This window comes from Vigna umbellata, chromosome 7, assembly GCF_029865625.1.
Source record: "Vigna umbellata cultivar VRB3 chromosome 7, Vumbellata_1.0, whole genome shotgun sequence".
NCBI classification, from domain to species: Eukaryota; Viridiplantae; Streptophyta; class Magnoliopsida; order Fabales; family Fabaceae; genus Vigna; species Vigna umbellata.
In genome coordinates, this window is record NC_142171.1 from 42,491,853 (window position 1) to 42,508,484 (window position 16,632).

The window sequence follows — 16,632 nt, forward strand, 5'->3', positions numbered from 1 at the left end:
CTTTAATTAATCGTCAACCCACTCACCCATTCCTTTATCAAAAGCTTGACCTAATCGATAAGAATGATGTTATTTTATGAGTATTTGAGTTTGATGAAACCAGAAAAAAAAAAGAGTCAGTAGCACGTGTCTGTAAGAGAAAATGGTGGTGATTTTGGCCTGCTGTACTTGTTTAAAATATCAGATGTATATGGACTTCATTAGTCTACAATTTTTCTTTTCAAAAACGAATTATCAGACGCCACTATTCATAAATTTGTCAGGTTATAATTTATTTGTACGATAAATTGACAGGGTCCATGGCTTAGTACTTTTCAACTTTTCTTACTTTTACCAGAAAGGTCTAAGGATAGCAACGATCCATTGAATTTAGAAAAGGAAAATGTTATTTGGACAACAAAAGTTTGACACAATTTTGACAACGGCGACGTGGCAGCTGTGCATTGGCTCAGTGAATTGAAAACAAACCAGAAAAAACCCAAAATACCCCTCACCCCGGTTCACTGAGCCAATGCACAGCTGCCACGTCGCCGTTGTCAAAATTGTGTCAAACTTTTGTTGTCCAAATAACATTTTCCTTTATAAAAATGGACAACTAAAGTAAACAGTGAGTATATAAAATATAAAAACAAAATTAAATAAAAATTGATAGTGGGAAAAGAATTAATGAGAACTACAGCTACCTGTATCTGGACACATATATTAATAGAGAACGTAAATCGTATTTAATGGCTGATATTCTCTAATTTAGTGGATAGTCTCTGGAAACATAAATAAATCAAAATGGCTATCATTCGATCACGTGTAGATGCCATTATCCCCGTTAAAATTAGGTTACTCAGCCGCAAAAACTGAAACCTGTCATATCTCCAAATTAGGGAGCCTTTTTATTGGTCATATAACAAGCTCTGAAGATTAACATGTTTTAGTAATTACAAATTACGATAAGATTTTTTAGCATCTTAGAATGTCTTTATTAAATAAAACTCTGTAATTTAAAAGATTTTAAGATATATTATTTTGAGAAAATAATTATATTTTGTTTTAATATTTATGCTGAAATAATACAATATTTTCTGGAAAATCTTTACAAGTGAAAAAAGTAGAGCAGGGAATATTTTTCTGATCGAAAGGATATTATTTCTGTAACTAAGCATAATATTAAGGTTTAAAATGTGATCTCGTAATTCGTACCGTAATTGCAATTTGGAGGAATAACATAATATGTAAACGTATTATTTAATTGAAAACGTTGCGGCTAGGTTCTATTAAGGAAGTCAAAGTGAGGTGTAACGCACTCGTTAATGTCTTAATATATTGTTGCGAAAAGACGTGATATTTTTATATCTCCATTTTATTATTCTATGAATATAACTTTATGGCTAAAATTCTATTTTTATTATAAAAAATTTAATTTAATTTTTTATTTTTATTTGATTCAATTTAGTTTTTTACTTTTTAAAATGATTGAATTATATTTTTCTTGTTAAATTAGGTTTTTTTAGTTTTTAGTCAAAAATTAAATCATTATTACATATGTAGCCAAAAAAAGAATTATTTATGTAAATGCATAAGTCATACAGCTTCCACAAAATTTCAAATGAAGAAGTCACTTAAAAGGTACATGACTTCTGCCCTACTATAATAAAAAAGATGAAATTGTGCATCTTTCACACGTTTTCATATATTGATAATCGATTACGAGCACCTGTAATCGATTACACAATGTTAAAGTCGTGTAGGGAGACCACAACTTCACTCATAAACGATTACACTACTATTGTAATTTATTACCAGTGTTGAAATTCGAATAAAATGACTTGGTCATCAATTATTGTCCAAAGAAAGAAATGGTTTAAAACTAAATTAAGATATGAATTGCATTCAGTACATTAATGAGAATTCGAATTACAAAGGAATTTGTGCATAAATTGGATTAATAAAGGAAACAATTAATTCAATTTATGATAAGTATAAAGAATTTAAATTCAGTATAAAGGAAACAAATGATTCAATTTATGATATAAATCATTTAAATTCACTATAAAGAAAACAATTGATCAAATTTATGATGAGTATAAAGAAACATGATTGTAAATTATTTAAATTCAGTATAAATTATTTAATTGAGTATAAAGGAAATAATTGATCCAATTTATGATGAGTATAAAGGAAACATAAGTATTTAATTCAGTATAAAGAAAACAATTAATTCAATTTATGATGAGAATGAAACATGACAACTTTTTCATGAGAAATCCCTTTGGTAATTCAAATTTCTTCGAATTTAATAAATGCAATTTATATTTTAACTTAATTTTAATCTCTTTTTCTCTCTGGTAATCGATTATCAAACCCTTTTATTCGAATTTCAACACTAATAATCGATTATAATAGTAGTGTAATCGACTCCCAATAAAGTCGTGACCCCCTACATGATTTTAACACTGTGTAACTTATTACAAGTGCTCGTAATCGATTACGAGTATCCAAAACACATAGGAGGTATGCGAATTCACTTTTTTTGTTATGAGAAGTCAAGCATCCTTGCATGATTTCTTCATTTGAAGTCGTATGAAGACTTCATGATTTGTCCATTTATGTAAATAAAATAAAATTTACCTAGATCTGTAATAATGATTTATTTTTTTCCTAAAAACGTAAAGGAACCGTTAAATTAATATTAAACTAATATTAAGTTTTCATTAAAATTTATATATCAAATTACTTTACCTAAATAACTAAATATTCAAATTAAATCTAACGTCAACCTATCAAAAAGAATTTAATTGAATTATCTTTTAAAAAATTAAAAGATTAAATTAAATCAAATAAAAATTAAAAGCCTAATTGAATTTTTTGTAATAATTAGATAATCAAAATAATATTTTAGTCTAACTTGATATACAATAATTACAATTTTAATCATAAGAATACGGAACTTATCGCACCAATTGAATGTTATAGAAAAACTGTTTTGTGGCATATATATATACACACACACACACAAAAGTGTGCCTAGAGTCTATGAATTCCATACAAAATATACGCACCCACCTTCTCACTTGCTTTGTTATAGTTCCAGAGATGCTTTTAAATTCTGATCAAGAAGAAATGAATCGAAAAAAAAAACAGAGGTTCATGCTAATTACGGTATATAGGACTGGTAACATGAGTAGGAATCCTTTTGAAAAACAAAAAATTGCGTTGGATATGTGTATCATATAAAATGATTATTCAGAATTTAACATCACTGCCAACAATGATGCATTCATAGTATCAACTATATTGAATATCATGCTACTGCTCAAATGGCCACTGTTCTCCGACGATTTCTTCTACCTAACAAGAAGACGTTTCTGCTTGATTTAAATCAATCACCTTGACATTTTAAGTATAGGTTATTAACTTCACCTGTTTGTCACGATTATGTGCCATTCCAGCTATAAATTAATTCAAAATAAACAGATTAACGGCAAACAGCTCTGCACAAACCAAACAATGTTGGCAGAACAACTGTTAGCAGTCCAATCCTTCGTAGCTTTTACCTCAATCAAACATGTCCATGAGACACATTATTGGCGACAGAAAAACACGGAACACCATTTTATAAGATCTAGGTTGGCTCAACTCCTCTATGCCCAACCTAAATAATCATTCGTGGCTTACACAGTGACACCTTCGCATATTATTTTACCAATGTTTGAAGAATTGAGATGAAAAACCAAGATTATGACTTTGAAGGTGTAAAATATAACCCTAAACTCAGTAATAAGGCTGTAGGCTGTATACATTTTCACTGTATCGATAGTTGTTGTGAAGTGTATTATTTTTTTATATTTAAATTAGTCCTCTCAAGTCATTATATTACTTTTCACCGATACAAGGTTAATAACATGAGCCCTGTCCAGCAGTAAGAGCTTGATTTGATCATACACTCCTATAAATCTAAGGCATTTGAAACTGAATCGTGTGATTTTCAATATGCTTTAGGAGAAAGGAACATCGACCCAACAAAAAGTATATTGCTATTGCACTTACTCTTTGTGTGTGGTACCTTAAATGCTGCCTACGACTTTCCGGTTTCATCTCACTTTTTTCCTTTTTGACTGTTTCTTAAAGCTCGGAATCGTATTCTCGTCAAAACCAGCTCAGGTTCAATGGCGCATATACATTCCAACCGATATCTCTAGTCCACCCCATGACTTAGGAGCCTCACCACATCATAACACTAATGAGATTACATAAAGTCTTTAAAAAGTTTGAGTTTTTACCGGTCTGTCCTCAACGTTACACAGTTTTACTATCACAGCCTTCCTAGTAATTTGTCTTGTACATTTTTATTTATCCAGTAATCAACTCAAGTTCCATCTGGTAATTCATTATCTCGTGTAAATCATCTTCGACTCGTACAGTCTTATGCAGCCATACCCCCAAATTTAACTGCAAATTGCAAATTAAACAACGACGTTAACTAACTAAAAATGATACTCCTAGTTTTCTGAAATAATTCAGCATACATGAACATCAATGAGTTGGAAAGCAAGTAACCTCGGACTTTGGATTTGCAGAGATTCCAATTACAACCGGGCAACGTATGAGTTTGCTTCTGTTACATATCTAACCCAGCGATAAGGATTATGCGCTTTTGATTTCTTCGCTATTTGCAAATACTTAACCTGCATCAGAAAATAGCATTTTGGATCTATTTAAGGGAGTTCATATAAACCGGATACAAAATCAAATTGCAATAATAGAGGAAAGTTGAATCTACTTCTAAAATCATTAGGAATGATAACACTATCCGATTTTGCACCCAGTAACACCAGCTTCGTAAATCAACAAAGACATAGTAAGATTAATTTATAGATTAGCAGTAAAATTAACGCACCACAAAATTCCAATACCATTTTCTAGCTTTGTTAAATAAATGTAATAGAAGAAACATAACTTCAAGAAAATCCCTAGCAGTTTACCTGAAGCCTTGAAGCATTGTACATTGGTATGGTGAAAGTCATGCTAACAGGTCCTGCTTCTTTCATGATATTTCCTGTGCTCAGTATAAAACAATTTAATTCATTACAGAGAACAACGCCTTTTGAAACAGTGAGCTAAAAAATAATTATTAGCAAGCAATGTACCATGTAATTCCTGCGAAAACGTCAGCTTGGCACGCAAAGTATGTTCAGATCCACCAACAACCTGCAAAAAGATGCACCAAACATTATTGTCATCCACCAATGACTGGTATTACCCTCGAATATATCAACTGAAGAAACCTTTACGTACATCCATAGATAAGTATTTAAAGATATACTGATTACAGTGGAAAACAAACAGTATATGTTACCTTTTTCAAGCCCCATTCCAGTCTTCTATTTGTTTCCTTAAAATCAGTGGTGTGTCCAACTGCTCCAGGTTCTAACTCAAAATTAACACTGAAAAATTGAAAATAGTTTTACCAAAAAGATGTAAGATTAAGTAATCGGGATAGTACTTAAACCATGTATTGAATGGAGCATTTCAGCATGTATGTGCAATAAATTACAACACAAACATATAGACAAACAAAAGGTAGCATATTCAGTAGATCAGATTCCAAGCATCCAATTGCATCAAGAAGAATAAATCAGCCTCCAGCATGTCTATGAATGGTTTCCGTACTTATCTCATTTCTTTTTATTATCCACCAGCCACTCACCCCTGAGTCTGTGACTACCAGAGGTGCAGTGCCCGAGTAACCATTTTTGTTTTCCTCTTTACATTTAGTACGATGAATGCTTTGAGTTCTGATTTAAGATTAGACACCCAATATTGGGCATTGAGCTCTGATCTTGAATGCTTATGTGGGAATACTAGCGCTGAAAAAGGGATAGTTTGGTGTTACAAGTGAGTGTTGTAAAATTGGCTGTTGTTAGTATTGATATTCTTTGCTATATTTGGTTTTCACACATATTTTCTATTTCAAAATCTCCTGCAGTTTAATGTCCATATATTCTACTGGTAGCAACAAAAAATTACAAGCAAGCAACCAGGCATGACAACAAAGGAAACCTGTCATCAGCCAGTGATTTTCTGGCTTTGTGGTGAATTACTGATGTCTATATCTTCTGGGCTTGATGCAGTGCAGATAGAAAAATGAAACAGATTCTTAGGCTTATTCAAAGGTTAAGGTTGCATCAATTCTGCTAACATAAATGTTATTTGCTAAATCTTTAGATTTTAAAAGCATGACAAATTTTTCTTTCTATTTGTGTTTTAGTTTTCTGGGTGGTTTGAAGGTTATCTCATTTGACAAACCCAATATATGGCATCTAGTGATTTAAATCTTGACAATCTATTAAACTATAACTATCAAACATCCCAACCTATTAAACTGCCCAATCAGCCTGTTAGTCAGCTAACTAATTCATTATGGAGAAGAGCACTAAATCATTACTGTCAACTATAAATAAATTTAAATGCACAATAATCGTGAAGAAATGTAAGTACCGAGCTGTCAATGATGGCAGGGGCATCTGTACAAGAACAGTGCTAGCATTGATACTTGAGTTGAACTCAGCTCGCACTTTAATAGTCACTTCAGCCTATAAAAATATGAAGACTATTTATCAGTACATGCTAAACAATGTGTAGACTAGGAAAGTTAGAGGGAAGGGAGATCTAAACCACCTTCAGGGGTCCTGTTTCTTCAATCAATGCAGTAATACGAAATGGTGGTTTAAAAGGTTGAGTCATACGATAATTCATGACTGGAAACTCACCATCTGGTGGCACCTACCAAACAATGAAATGGTAATTCGTCAGGGAACTCAAAAAAGCACGTTATTGAGTTATCTATATATGTAACTTAGTGTACTATGTACTTACCAATGACAAAGTTCTATCAACTTCAAAATTATCAAGGTGTACAGACTCATGGAAGTTACAATCATCTAAAATCACAGCACCTGAACCTCTATAATCTGTTAAAGATGATAGAACGGGATTCAGAAAGAATTGAAAGACATATCAATAGCAAATAGGATAGAAAAAATCAACTAGCCAACAAAAATCTCTTCAAGAAAATTATCCATCCATCAATGATTAGACCGACAAATATATAAACTCAACTAAAAGTATCTCACTACAAACACTAAATATATAATTATTTTCAACAAAAAAATAATGTAAATATTAATACAGGGAATACAATCAAGAAATATGCCTGACATGTTACCAAGAAAATAACATGACAAAGAAACGTAACACACTTTTTCTCATTGTTTTAACGTTCAAGGGGAACAAAATATAATGATTGACCTACCACTTGTCCCTATACTCAGGTCCTCGTTGAGAGCAAGTCGAATCTCTGGGTTACCAGAAAGATAACTCTTCATTTGTATGGTTCCATCTATCTCACTAGTAAGTATAAATCCCTGCTTCCGACAACAAACTCATCAAAATGCCTCAATATTATAACAGTAAATGTATGGAAAAGGGAAGGAAGACATCACAATGGACAGCATGAAAAAAGCATAAAAAAGATGACCAGCATACTCACACTAGAATTGAATGTAACACTTATTTTCTCAATTACATCAACAAATATCTCATCCCTCTTCCTACCACCAGGTTCATTAGCAACCACGGACTTTGTAATAGCCGTACCTGGCATTCGTTTGGTCCCTTGCTGCAAATATAGGAGTAACAAGTCAACAAAACCATGCATGAAATCCAGTAATAGGCCAGCAACAAGAAAATGAATGGATTTCCAAATAGTTAGCTACATACCATAAAAATGGAAGCGGGACCAAGGGGAGGCATCCGTGCAGCATCAATCACTATTGGCTCATTGAAAATGTAAGACTTCAAAACCTCAGTGGATGTTGTTTGCACATAACCAAAATCCTGGCACAAATAAATTTCAGTATAAACAAATCAAACAGAAAATGCAGCAGTTAAAACCGTGCAAAAGTTATCAAGCTTTAAAATGGTTTGGAGAAGCCGTAGACATGTTAACAAAGTAAACTATTAAGTTTCACTATTCTCAAAAAAATATAAAAATCCACACATCATGGTCAGAGTAAAACTACCAAGCATTTGTACAAATTAAATAGTTTTCCTGCCTCCCAAAATGTGACACTAAAAATAGATTAAAAGGTAATATTACAAAAGTGTGCTTTCATATATGATCAACCTGTCAACTTTAGCACATCGAGAGTTGAAAACTGGAAACTTGTTCATGGGAGACTTGGCATGTGAACAGTTGTAGACAACAGTCTATAAAAACTGATAGAAATAATCATTAAAGTGTAAATGAACAAAAGAAATCAAAGGTGCTAGGACCTACGTTTTACCAATGAAGTTTAGGCAAACATGCTTTCGCATCCAACACACATATACAGGTATTTTCCCCAAGAAAACCATAAGTTGAAGCAAGGATAGTAAGTAAATACTTACAATCACTTCATCTAGCAATTCATAAACGAGCACAAAGTTCTTTCGAAAGGAGTCTTCGTTAAGCACACCGAGATAATCTTTGATGACACGCGCAATTCTTTGCAAAAGTTCCAAAACAAGAGAAGGGGAGACATTGACCCTAGTTGTAGCAACAAATAGCAATCCAGCAACCTTCACGTGGAAGTAGTTCACACCATCTATATTCTGCGAAAAACAGTAAGGCACATAAATCAAAACGATCGGCTAAAAATCAAGGAAAAGTAAGAAAACTAGGACAAATTACTCTCACATTTAGGTCTGTATAGATGACCTTTGCATTGACCCCTTTAATTGTAAGCAAGGCAAGTGATTGATAATACGTTCTTTTAAACACACTCTCTTAACCTTTAGTTTTAAACAAAGACACTCATTTCCCATCTCCCTTATGTATTTACTAAAGTGACAACACCCATAAGGGATTATTAAAATCTAAAACGAGCATAGTGGAAGTTTTCCTGATTTTTTTCCGTAATCAATAATCAATAAATGACACAAAGCACAACAACTACCATATCCTGCGGGAACATGCAGTCCCAGAAACATATGTTTGGAAATTTTTGGAATAAATTCTCGAGAAATGTGAAAAGAAAAAGATGATAAATGACATAATGAATGAAATACCTACAAAAACAGGCGGAGCGTCTCCCTCGAAATCCTCTTTCCAGAACTTGACTTTTCGGAAAAATGTCTCGGCGCTTCCTTTTTGAGCTTCACCACGATCTGCATTCATTTAATTAAACAAAAAATAAAGAGAGATGAAACCCTAGCGATAAGGTGCAGGGTTGGTGAAATTTTGTTGGCAATCACTCCCCGTCGGATAGAAAAATTGAATTTGAAATTCTTGTAATGAAAATGGATTATCATGGAAACCGAAGGAAGAATGAGAAAATAAAGCACTCACAGTCGCGGTAGACGATGTTGTCGCCTCTCTGGGAAAGCACGAAAAACTGCAATATCATCTTTGCCTTCTTCTTCTTCAGTTTTCTCTGTCTTCAACTCGCTCAACTCATGTCCTCCTTCTTTACTTTGTCCACGCTTACGACAAACGACATTGCCGTTTTGCCACGCACGAGCCAGGCCCAGAAGGTGGCAGCATCATTTGACTCGTGTCGTTTTATTATTTTCACTTTTTTTTTCTATTAAATAATTTTTTGTTATTATTATTATTATACATTTAACGTAACCTTACAGTTGTGTTTATCAAAATATTATAATCTTTAACAAGGATATTTTACTTGAGTTTTGAAAATTTATATTTGTTTTATCCATTGTAAAGATAAAGATTTTAGTTTAATTTATTTATTTCAGTTTTTAGATAAAGATTGTATCTTTAATTTCAAAATTTTAATTGTAGATTTTCTTAGATTATAGAATAGATGAGATTTATTATCTGTAACAACTTATATTAAGATCATATGAAAAACGTGTAGAAATTATCTTAAAAACACTTTGGAGGGGCTTTTTCAAATAAAAACTGTCACGCTAACGTTGTCTCCACGCTAAGCATTCGGTAATAACCAGGTAAATCTTTAATGATGATGTAGTGGACCAATCAAATAAGTAAATTTTAATTAATAACTTTATTTAGTAGCAATTAAATTATAAATAGGATTTTCAAAGCATAAAAATCAAGTGGCGGAATCCAACAAACTAAATACAATATAATTGTGAATTTATTTTGTAAAAAAGAAATGGTGTAGCCAAAAAGGAGTATCACGCAAAAAGATGATGCAAGAAAGAAAGAAGGAAAAAATGAGAAGGTAGTGCTAGGTGCGAGTACTGGAGCGAAAGGCGGATGTGTGACTCTCGTTAGGGAAAGAGAGAGAGAGAGATGCAGTTCCATTCAGAAACTCCAAACATCTGAGGCGACAACCTTAGGAATCTCGATCGCTGATAAAACCTATGCAGCCCCCAACACAGTCTGCATTCCAACTTGTTTAAATTCTCTTTTTTTCCGATTCACCCTTCTCTCAATAAATTTTGGGCCTATGAGACCCGATTCTTCGCCACCGTCACTGTGGTAATAAAGGTTTTTTTTTTCAAATAAAAGGTAACCTTTTTCTCTTACGTTTTTTCTACATTTGTAAATAAACTTGTTTTCTTTCTCTTTCTCTTTTTGTTAATTAATAATTACTCTTGAGTGTGTTTCTGTGTTTGAACCTGAAATTCTCCACATGACGTTCTATTTGGTACAGATCTCTGCATGTTCTCAACTTGAGATTAATTAAATGAAAATTTGATACGGATCTAGGTTCTTAGTTTGGTAGGTTAGTCATAAAGCTTTCAAGAGTCTCTTAATTAATTGTGTTTGGGGGGAAATTATTATAATGATACACCAACAACAACTTACCCCACTGTATGTTTATGATTCTGTACACTTACCAGTCAATAGTGAACACTGAAAGTTTCCGAATTGTGATGATTGGTTGAAACCATCGGTTTGATTTGTAGAAAATGGCTACTCCTGTTGATCCTCCTAATGGAATCAAGAATGAAGGGAAGCATTATTTCTCCATGTGGCAAGCGCTGTTCGAGATTGATTCAAAATACGTGCCAATCAAGCCCATTGGTCGCGGTGCATACGGGATCGTCTGCTCTTCTGTGAATAAAGAGACCAATGAGAAGGTTGCCATAAAAAAAATACAAAATGCCTTTGAGAACCGGGTTGATGCTTTGAGAACTTTGCGCGAACTCAAGCTTCTTCGCCACCTTCACCATGAGAATGTAATTGCTTTGAAGGACATCATGATGCCTGTTCAGAGGAATAGTTTCAAGGATGTCTATCTGGTTTATGAACTCATGGACACGGATTTGCACCAGATTATTAAGTCTTCTCAAGCACTGTCTAATGATCACTGCCAGTATTTCCTCTTTCAGGTTTGAACCTTTGGCTCATTGTTGGTGCAATTCCATAATATTTTCTTGTTTTCTTTGTCAATTTTGATATCATAAAGCACACGGTTTTCAATGCCCCATTGCCAACTGTTTGTGAATGTTTAGTATTGTAGAGTTGACACGGAGCACAAAGCAGGCGTGTTAAACTTGTTCTTATGTTTGTGACAATCTTTTACAGGGATTTTGGTACAAGGTTGTGCATAATTACAAAGTTGTGTGTTCTTGTAATTTTGAAACAGTTAGTTTTTCTTGATTGTGTCGCGTTTTACCCCTTTGCATGTTAAATTCCCCCTTGATCTTCTAGACCTGTAGTTCTTCCTGAATAACTGACATCAATCATGTTGTGGCACATTTATAGGGTTTTTTTTTGTGTTGCTTAGCTGGTGCTTGAATGCACTGATTGAATGTTCTCATCTGCAGTTGCTACGAGGCTTGAAATATCTTCATTCCGCTAACATCCTTCATCGTGACTTGAAACCTGGGAATCTTCTGATCAACGCAAATTGTGACCTAAAAATATGTGATTTCGGGTTAGCAAGAATTAACTGCAGCAAGAACCAGTTCATGACCGAGTATGTTGTGACAAGGTGGTATAGGGCACCAGAGCTCCTACTCTGCTGCGACAACTACGGAACATCAATTGATGTTTGGTCGGTTGGATGCATCTTTGCTGAGCTTCTTGGTCGAAAACCGATTTTCCCTGGTTCAGAGTGTCTCAACCAGCTGAAATTGATCATCAATATCCTTGGTAGTCAAAGGGAGGAGGACATCGAGTTCATCGATAATCCAAAGGCAAAGAAGTATATCAAATCACTTCCTTCTTCTCCTGGAACCCCCTTTTCGCGACTTTATCCTAATGCACATCCTTTGGCAATTGATCTTCTGGCAAAGATGCTTGTTTTCGATCCAACAAAGAGGATCAGTGTCACTGAAGCGCTTCAACACCCTTACATGGCCCCTCTTTACGATCCTAACTGTGACCCCCCAGCTGTGATTCCAATTGATCTTGACATTGATGAGGATCTGGGGGAAGAGATGATAAGGGAGATGATGTGGAAAGAAATGCTTCATTACCATCCTGAAGCTGCTGTAGAGAGTGCAGGGCTGTGCTGATCATACTTCTTCCCTTCAATGTTGTTATGTTTCCTTTTGTTGGTGCCAAGGTAGTTCTAATATCATAACTTGCATCGAATAATTAGGAGGGGCTTGTCGTGGGTTAGCTCATTATATGCCCTGTTTTCTATTTATTGAAAGTAGAGAGAAACAGCAAAAACATTATCATATTAAAGAAAGTGTTACTGCTGATCATACACTATATAGTCTTTAACCGCCATGTTGAGAGATTGATTTTGTACTCAACTCTGTATTGTAGTTGCCTCCTTTATTGTACATAAACATGTTCTAGTGTCATGCATAAACCATTTTGTATACTATGTCTAATGTTTATCAATAATATGTTTTACTGTTTGAAACTTGAACTACAATTTTTTTTCTGTAAACTGGTAATATAATTTTTTAATAATATGTGATAGATCTCAAATCGGTAGACAGGAATTTTGGCAAATCAGATTAGTTCAACCACAGTTATCAAAACATCTGATGAACTTGTAACCTTATTTTCTAATTCCTTTTTATCTGTCAATGTTTTTCTACAGCGTTTGACTATTAATTTAGCAACCTTAGCCAAAACTAATAATGCTTGATAGTATCAGGAATTGCATTTCCTAACGTTTGTGACGAGAATATGTTGTTTTTCTTTTATCTTTTAGTTATTATTTGTTGTTGTTGTTATTCGTATTTTGTAGTTAGTTCATATTTTTTTTATTATAAATAAAGATTTTATGTGAATTCAATGGAAGAAAGATTAATTTTATGTATAATTTTTATTATATTAATGTAATAAACATGTATTTTAATGATCTTAGAAATAGATTAGAAAATAAAATACATACATATACAATTTTAACCTAAAAATAAATAATAAAATTAGTTTGAAAGATGATATATAAATATTTTATTATATATACTAATAGTTATTGATTATAACAAATGCAGGCATGCATAAAATTGATACGGCTCTTGGGTATTATCTTGTTAGGATTCTGTCTCTATTAACTTGGCCCAACATAAATGCAGTAATTTCTTCCTGTACCTCCATACATTTCTCTCTACATCCTCGTGCAATGAAAACTATGTTTTTACCTTTTTAGATTAGAGAGTTTGAATATGATTTTTCAAAATAAAAAATGACTTTTAAATTACACTATTCAGAAATTAAAAAAACTTATTGATTTTGTAATTCATAAACCATTAGGAAAAATGATTTTTAAATGCATTGCATTTGCTACAATAATTTAAGTAATTTATGTGAAGATAAATTAGGAAAAATAAATTGAAAGTGCATTATAAATTGAAAACTTATAGGTTGATATTATTGTTTTCCATAATTGAGGAACAATAAAAAACTGCATATGATTCTCGACGGTATGCATAAATGAAAAGCAGTCATTATAGCATAAATGGATTAGTTTTTATACCAATAAACGAAGAGAAAGTCAACTATAGATAATTTAAGACAGAGTAAATGTTTACATTGAATGAAAAACTTTAAAAATTATTCTATTTTATGATAACTCAATTAAACTCTTGGTAAATGTACATATCATTTAGAATAGAGTAATAATTTCCTAATTATAATATTTAATGTTAATTCCATTATAATTATTTTAGTAATTTGGTTTGTTCCAAAACTATAGTTATTTTACAGATTTAGAGTAATATTTCTAGAATTTTCCCATTCTACTTTTATTTGTTTAATGTAATATTAAACTATTTAAATAATAATTAATATATAAAAATATACAAACATGCACCCGTTCAATAATATGTTACATAAATTTGAACATAAAAATTGATACAAACTTACTGATTGAGCATCACGCAATTGCTTGAATGATAGTAAATAATGAAAATATATAATTATTATATGCTTTTTGAATGTGACTTGAACAAACATTTTCTCACATTTAGGAATTTATTAAAAAATGTAACACTCTAAATATACTAAAAATATTTCAAGATAATAACTATATGGCAAACATCTTCCAATTAATTATCAATGCCTCATACACTTTACATAATTCCAAAAAGGTATATCTATTAAATTTCATATACATACAATTTAATTACTACATTCTTCGTATATTTAAACAATCATTTTGTTAATTAGATGTTAACATTAACTCCTCTCAGAGATAACGTATTTAGAAACAAAATGTTTTCTTTTAACACTTTAATAAATAGAATAAAACTCCACGTAATCAATCAAATATCAAATCTTACACAAAAACATATTTCATTCACAGACCAACCAAATAAAAGAAGAACATAATAGAATTACTGACAAAAAAAATGAACTATTTACTCATATCACAACTATAACTAATTCATTTTTATCTATATCTTATTTTCTTAAGAGAATAATTTGAAAACATAATAAAATTTTAGTTGTTGTATAATGTTAAAGAAATATAGAAATAAGTAACATCTCCATTTTAACTATCTATAATTTATAAAATAAAACATAATAAGATTAACAAAAATATATTGTTTCAACGTATAATAAAATATATCTAAAACAACTAAAAAAAATTACTAAACGACAAATAAGAATACTCGGTGACATTATCATCCTTTATCATAGATGCTTTAAAATCTACCACTCATATGTTCACACCAAAAGTGATCATCTTAATAAGAACAAATAAACACACACAAAAAATAATAATAAGGTAAGCTAATGTGAATTTTTTTTTTCATAAAATATAGAGATATTATCATACATCACTTGTTTATTAAAACAACCATATAACATATAAAGACTCGTACTATACTCAATTATCAAAATTCAAACATTGATGTGAAATCTTGGAAGGTCTTGCACTTGTGATAGTCTCTGCTGTTCTGCAGAGTCATTATCAATGAGTTTCATCCTACCACATAGAAGATTAGTCCATTATCATATTTGAGAAAGGTAAAACTCTTATAACATTTTACAACTATCACCATATATCTCGTTTTACTATACCTGATATTAAATGATTATTATAGTAACAAGATAACTTCTAATATCTAACTCACATTAATATGTACACTAAAAAAACATTAACTTAAAATCTACACACAAAATTTTTAGAATTACACCAAACATGTACAATATTCATATTTATTAACAAACTCATTATCATTGCATACATATTTATCTATAAATTTATAATTTAAAATAACAAAATTAGTTATCCTTACCTAACTTTGAGGGAAGAAATGGACATCAACAACAAAGATAAAATATAAAATGTCCATTGAATCCATATCATTTAAGACAATGATTCAGAAACGAAGGTCTGAAAAGATAAGGAGCTTAGAGAAGTTAATTAGTTTCCATCAACTTGGTTAGAAATGTACGTTTGGAGTTCAAAATATTGCATTTGTTTTTGTGAGGTTCCCATCTTGAAAGGACCACTTTATTGCAGTTTCAGTCATCAGCTACAACAATCTGGGAAACCCTACCTCACTCACTTTACACTTTATCAACAATAATTCGCCCCTACCTTCACATTCATGGAAACACACACCATCTTCAAATCAATCAATCAATAACGCATTACAAAAAGGAACTCCTATTATCCTACACATTTTTACTGCTAATGTTAAATACCTACAACATTTTCCTGTGTGTAGGAGTAGGATAAGAAACAAGAGATAAAAAAGAAAAAGAAGCTGGATCTAATGCAATTGATTGAAAAGATGCTGAGAAAATGAGATACACCATAAATTACAAGTTAAAGTAGATGAGTGAGTCTTTATACCATTGCAATTTTTACTCTACATATCTACATGCTTGTTAATGAATTAATTCTTTTCTTTTTTATGACAAATATAAAAAAATTCAAAAAATACACAAATTTACAGAAATTGGTTTGATCTTACTGTCACATCAGTGTAGCTTTTTTTATTCGTATACTTGCTTATATAAAACTTCGTACTACAAAAATTATATTCTTTTATTTTTAATAACATTGACATTTTTTAGAAGGAATAACATTGACACTTTTAATCTTATATATCAAATTAAATCAAAGTAGAAAAATTAAAAGTTAAGCAACAAAGATCAAAATAGAAATTGTACGAAAACTTTATTGCGCAGTTAAGTGTTTGTCATTGTCATTAGACATTTCGAAATTATATAATGAAACT

The 16,632-nt window shown here is 31.7% G+C and overlaps 2 protein-coding genes across 2 annotated transcripts; one reads left to right on the forward strand and one right to left on the reverse strand.

Moving 5' to 3' along the window:
* Positions 1-4,151: 4,151 nt before the first annotated feature.
* LOC124834220 (AP-4 complex subunit mu-like) lies at positions 4,152-9,545 on the reverse strand. The gene is made up of 14 exons (XM_047308870.2): positions 9,383-9,545; positions 9,107-9,201; positions 8,443-8,646; positions 7,774-7,890; positions 7,544-7,672; positions 7,307-7,418; positions 6,871-6,965; positions 6,673-6,777; positions 6,493-6,587; positions 5,351-5,438; positions 5,142-5,202; positions 4,977-5,050; positions 4,552-4,679; positions 4,152-4,443 (listed from the first exon to the last, which is right to left on the reverse strand). Exons 1-13 carry the CDS (start codon positions 9,438-9,440, stop codon positions 4,581-4,583), a joined length of 1,332 nt encoding a protein of 443 aa, XP_047164826.2. The 5' UTR covers positions 9,441-9,545; the 3' UTR covers positions 4,152-4,443; positions 4,552-4,580.
* A 616-nt stretch (positions 9,546-10,161) lies between these two features.
* LOC124834218 (mitogen-activated protein kinase homolog 1) lies at positions 10,162-12,854 on the forward strand. The gene is made up of 3 exons (XM_047308868.2): positions 10,162-10,531; positions 10,933-11,358; positions 11,797-12,854. The coding sequence occupies exons 2-3, from the start codon at positions 10,936-10,938 to the stop codon at positions 12,487-12,489; spliced, it is 1,116 nt and encodes a 371-aa protein (XP_047164824.1). The 5' UTR covers positions 10,162-10,531; positions 10,933-10,935; the 3' UTR covers positions 12,490-12,854.
* The last annotated feature ends 3,778 nt before the right edge of the window (positions 12,855-16,632 follow it).

Coding starts and splice junctions, on each gene's coding strand:
- LOC124834218 (XM_047308868.2), top strand. CDS start 10,936: ATGGCTACTCCTGTTGATCCTCCTAATGGAATCAAGAATGAAGGGAAG. Junction 11,359..11,796: donor GCCAGTATTTCCTCTTTCAG/GTTTGAACCTTT, acceptor TCTCATCTGCAG/TTGCTACGAGGCTTGAAATA.
- LOC124834220 (XM_047308870.2), bottom strand. CDS start 9,440: ATGATATTGCAGTTTTTCGTGCTTTCCCAGAGAGGCGACAACATCGTC. Junction 7,891..8,442: donor AATTGCTAGATGAAGTGATT/GTAAGTATTTAC, acceptor TATTTGTGCCAG/GATTTTGGTTATGTGCAAAC. Junction 6,588..6,672: donor AAGAAACAGGACCCCTGAAG/GTGGTTTAGATC, acceptor ATATTTTTATAG/GCTGAAGTGACTATTAAAGT.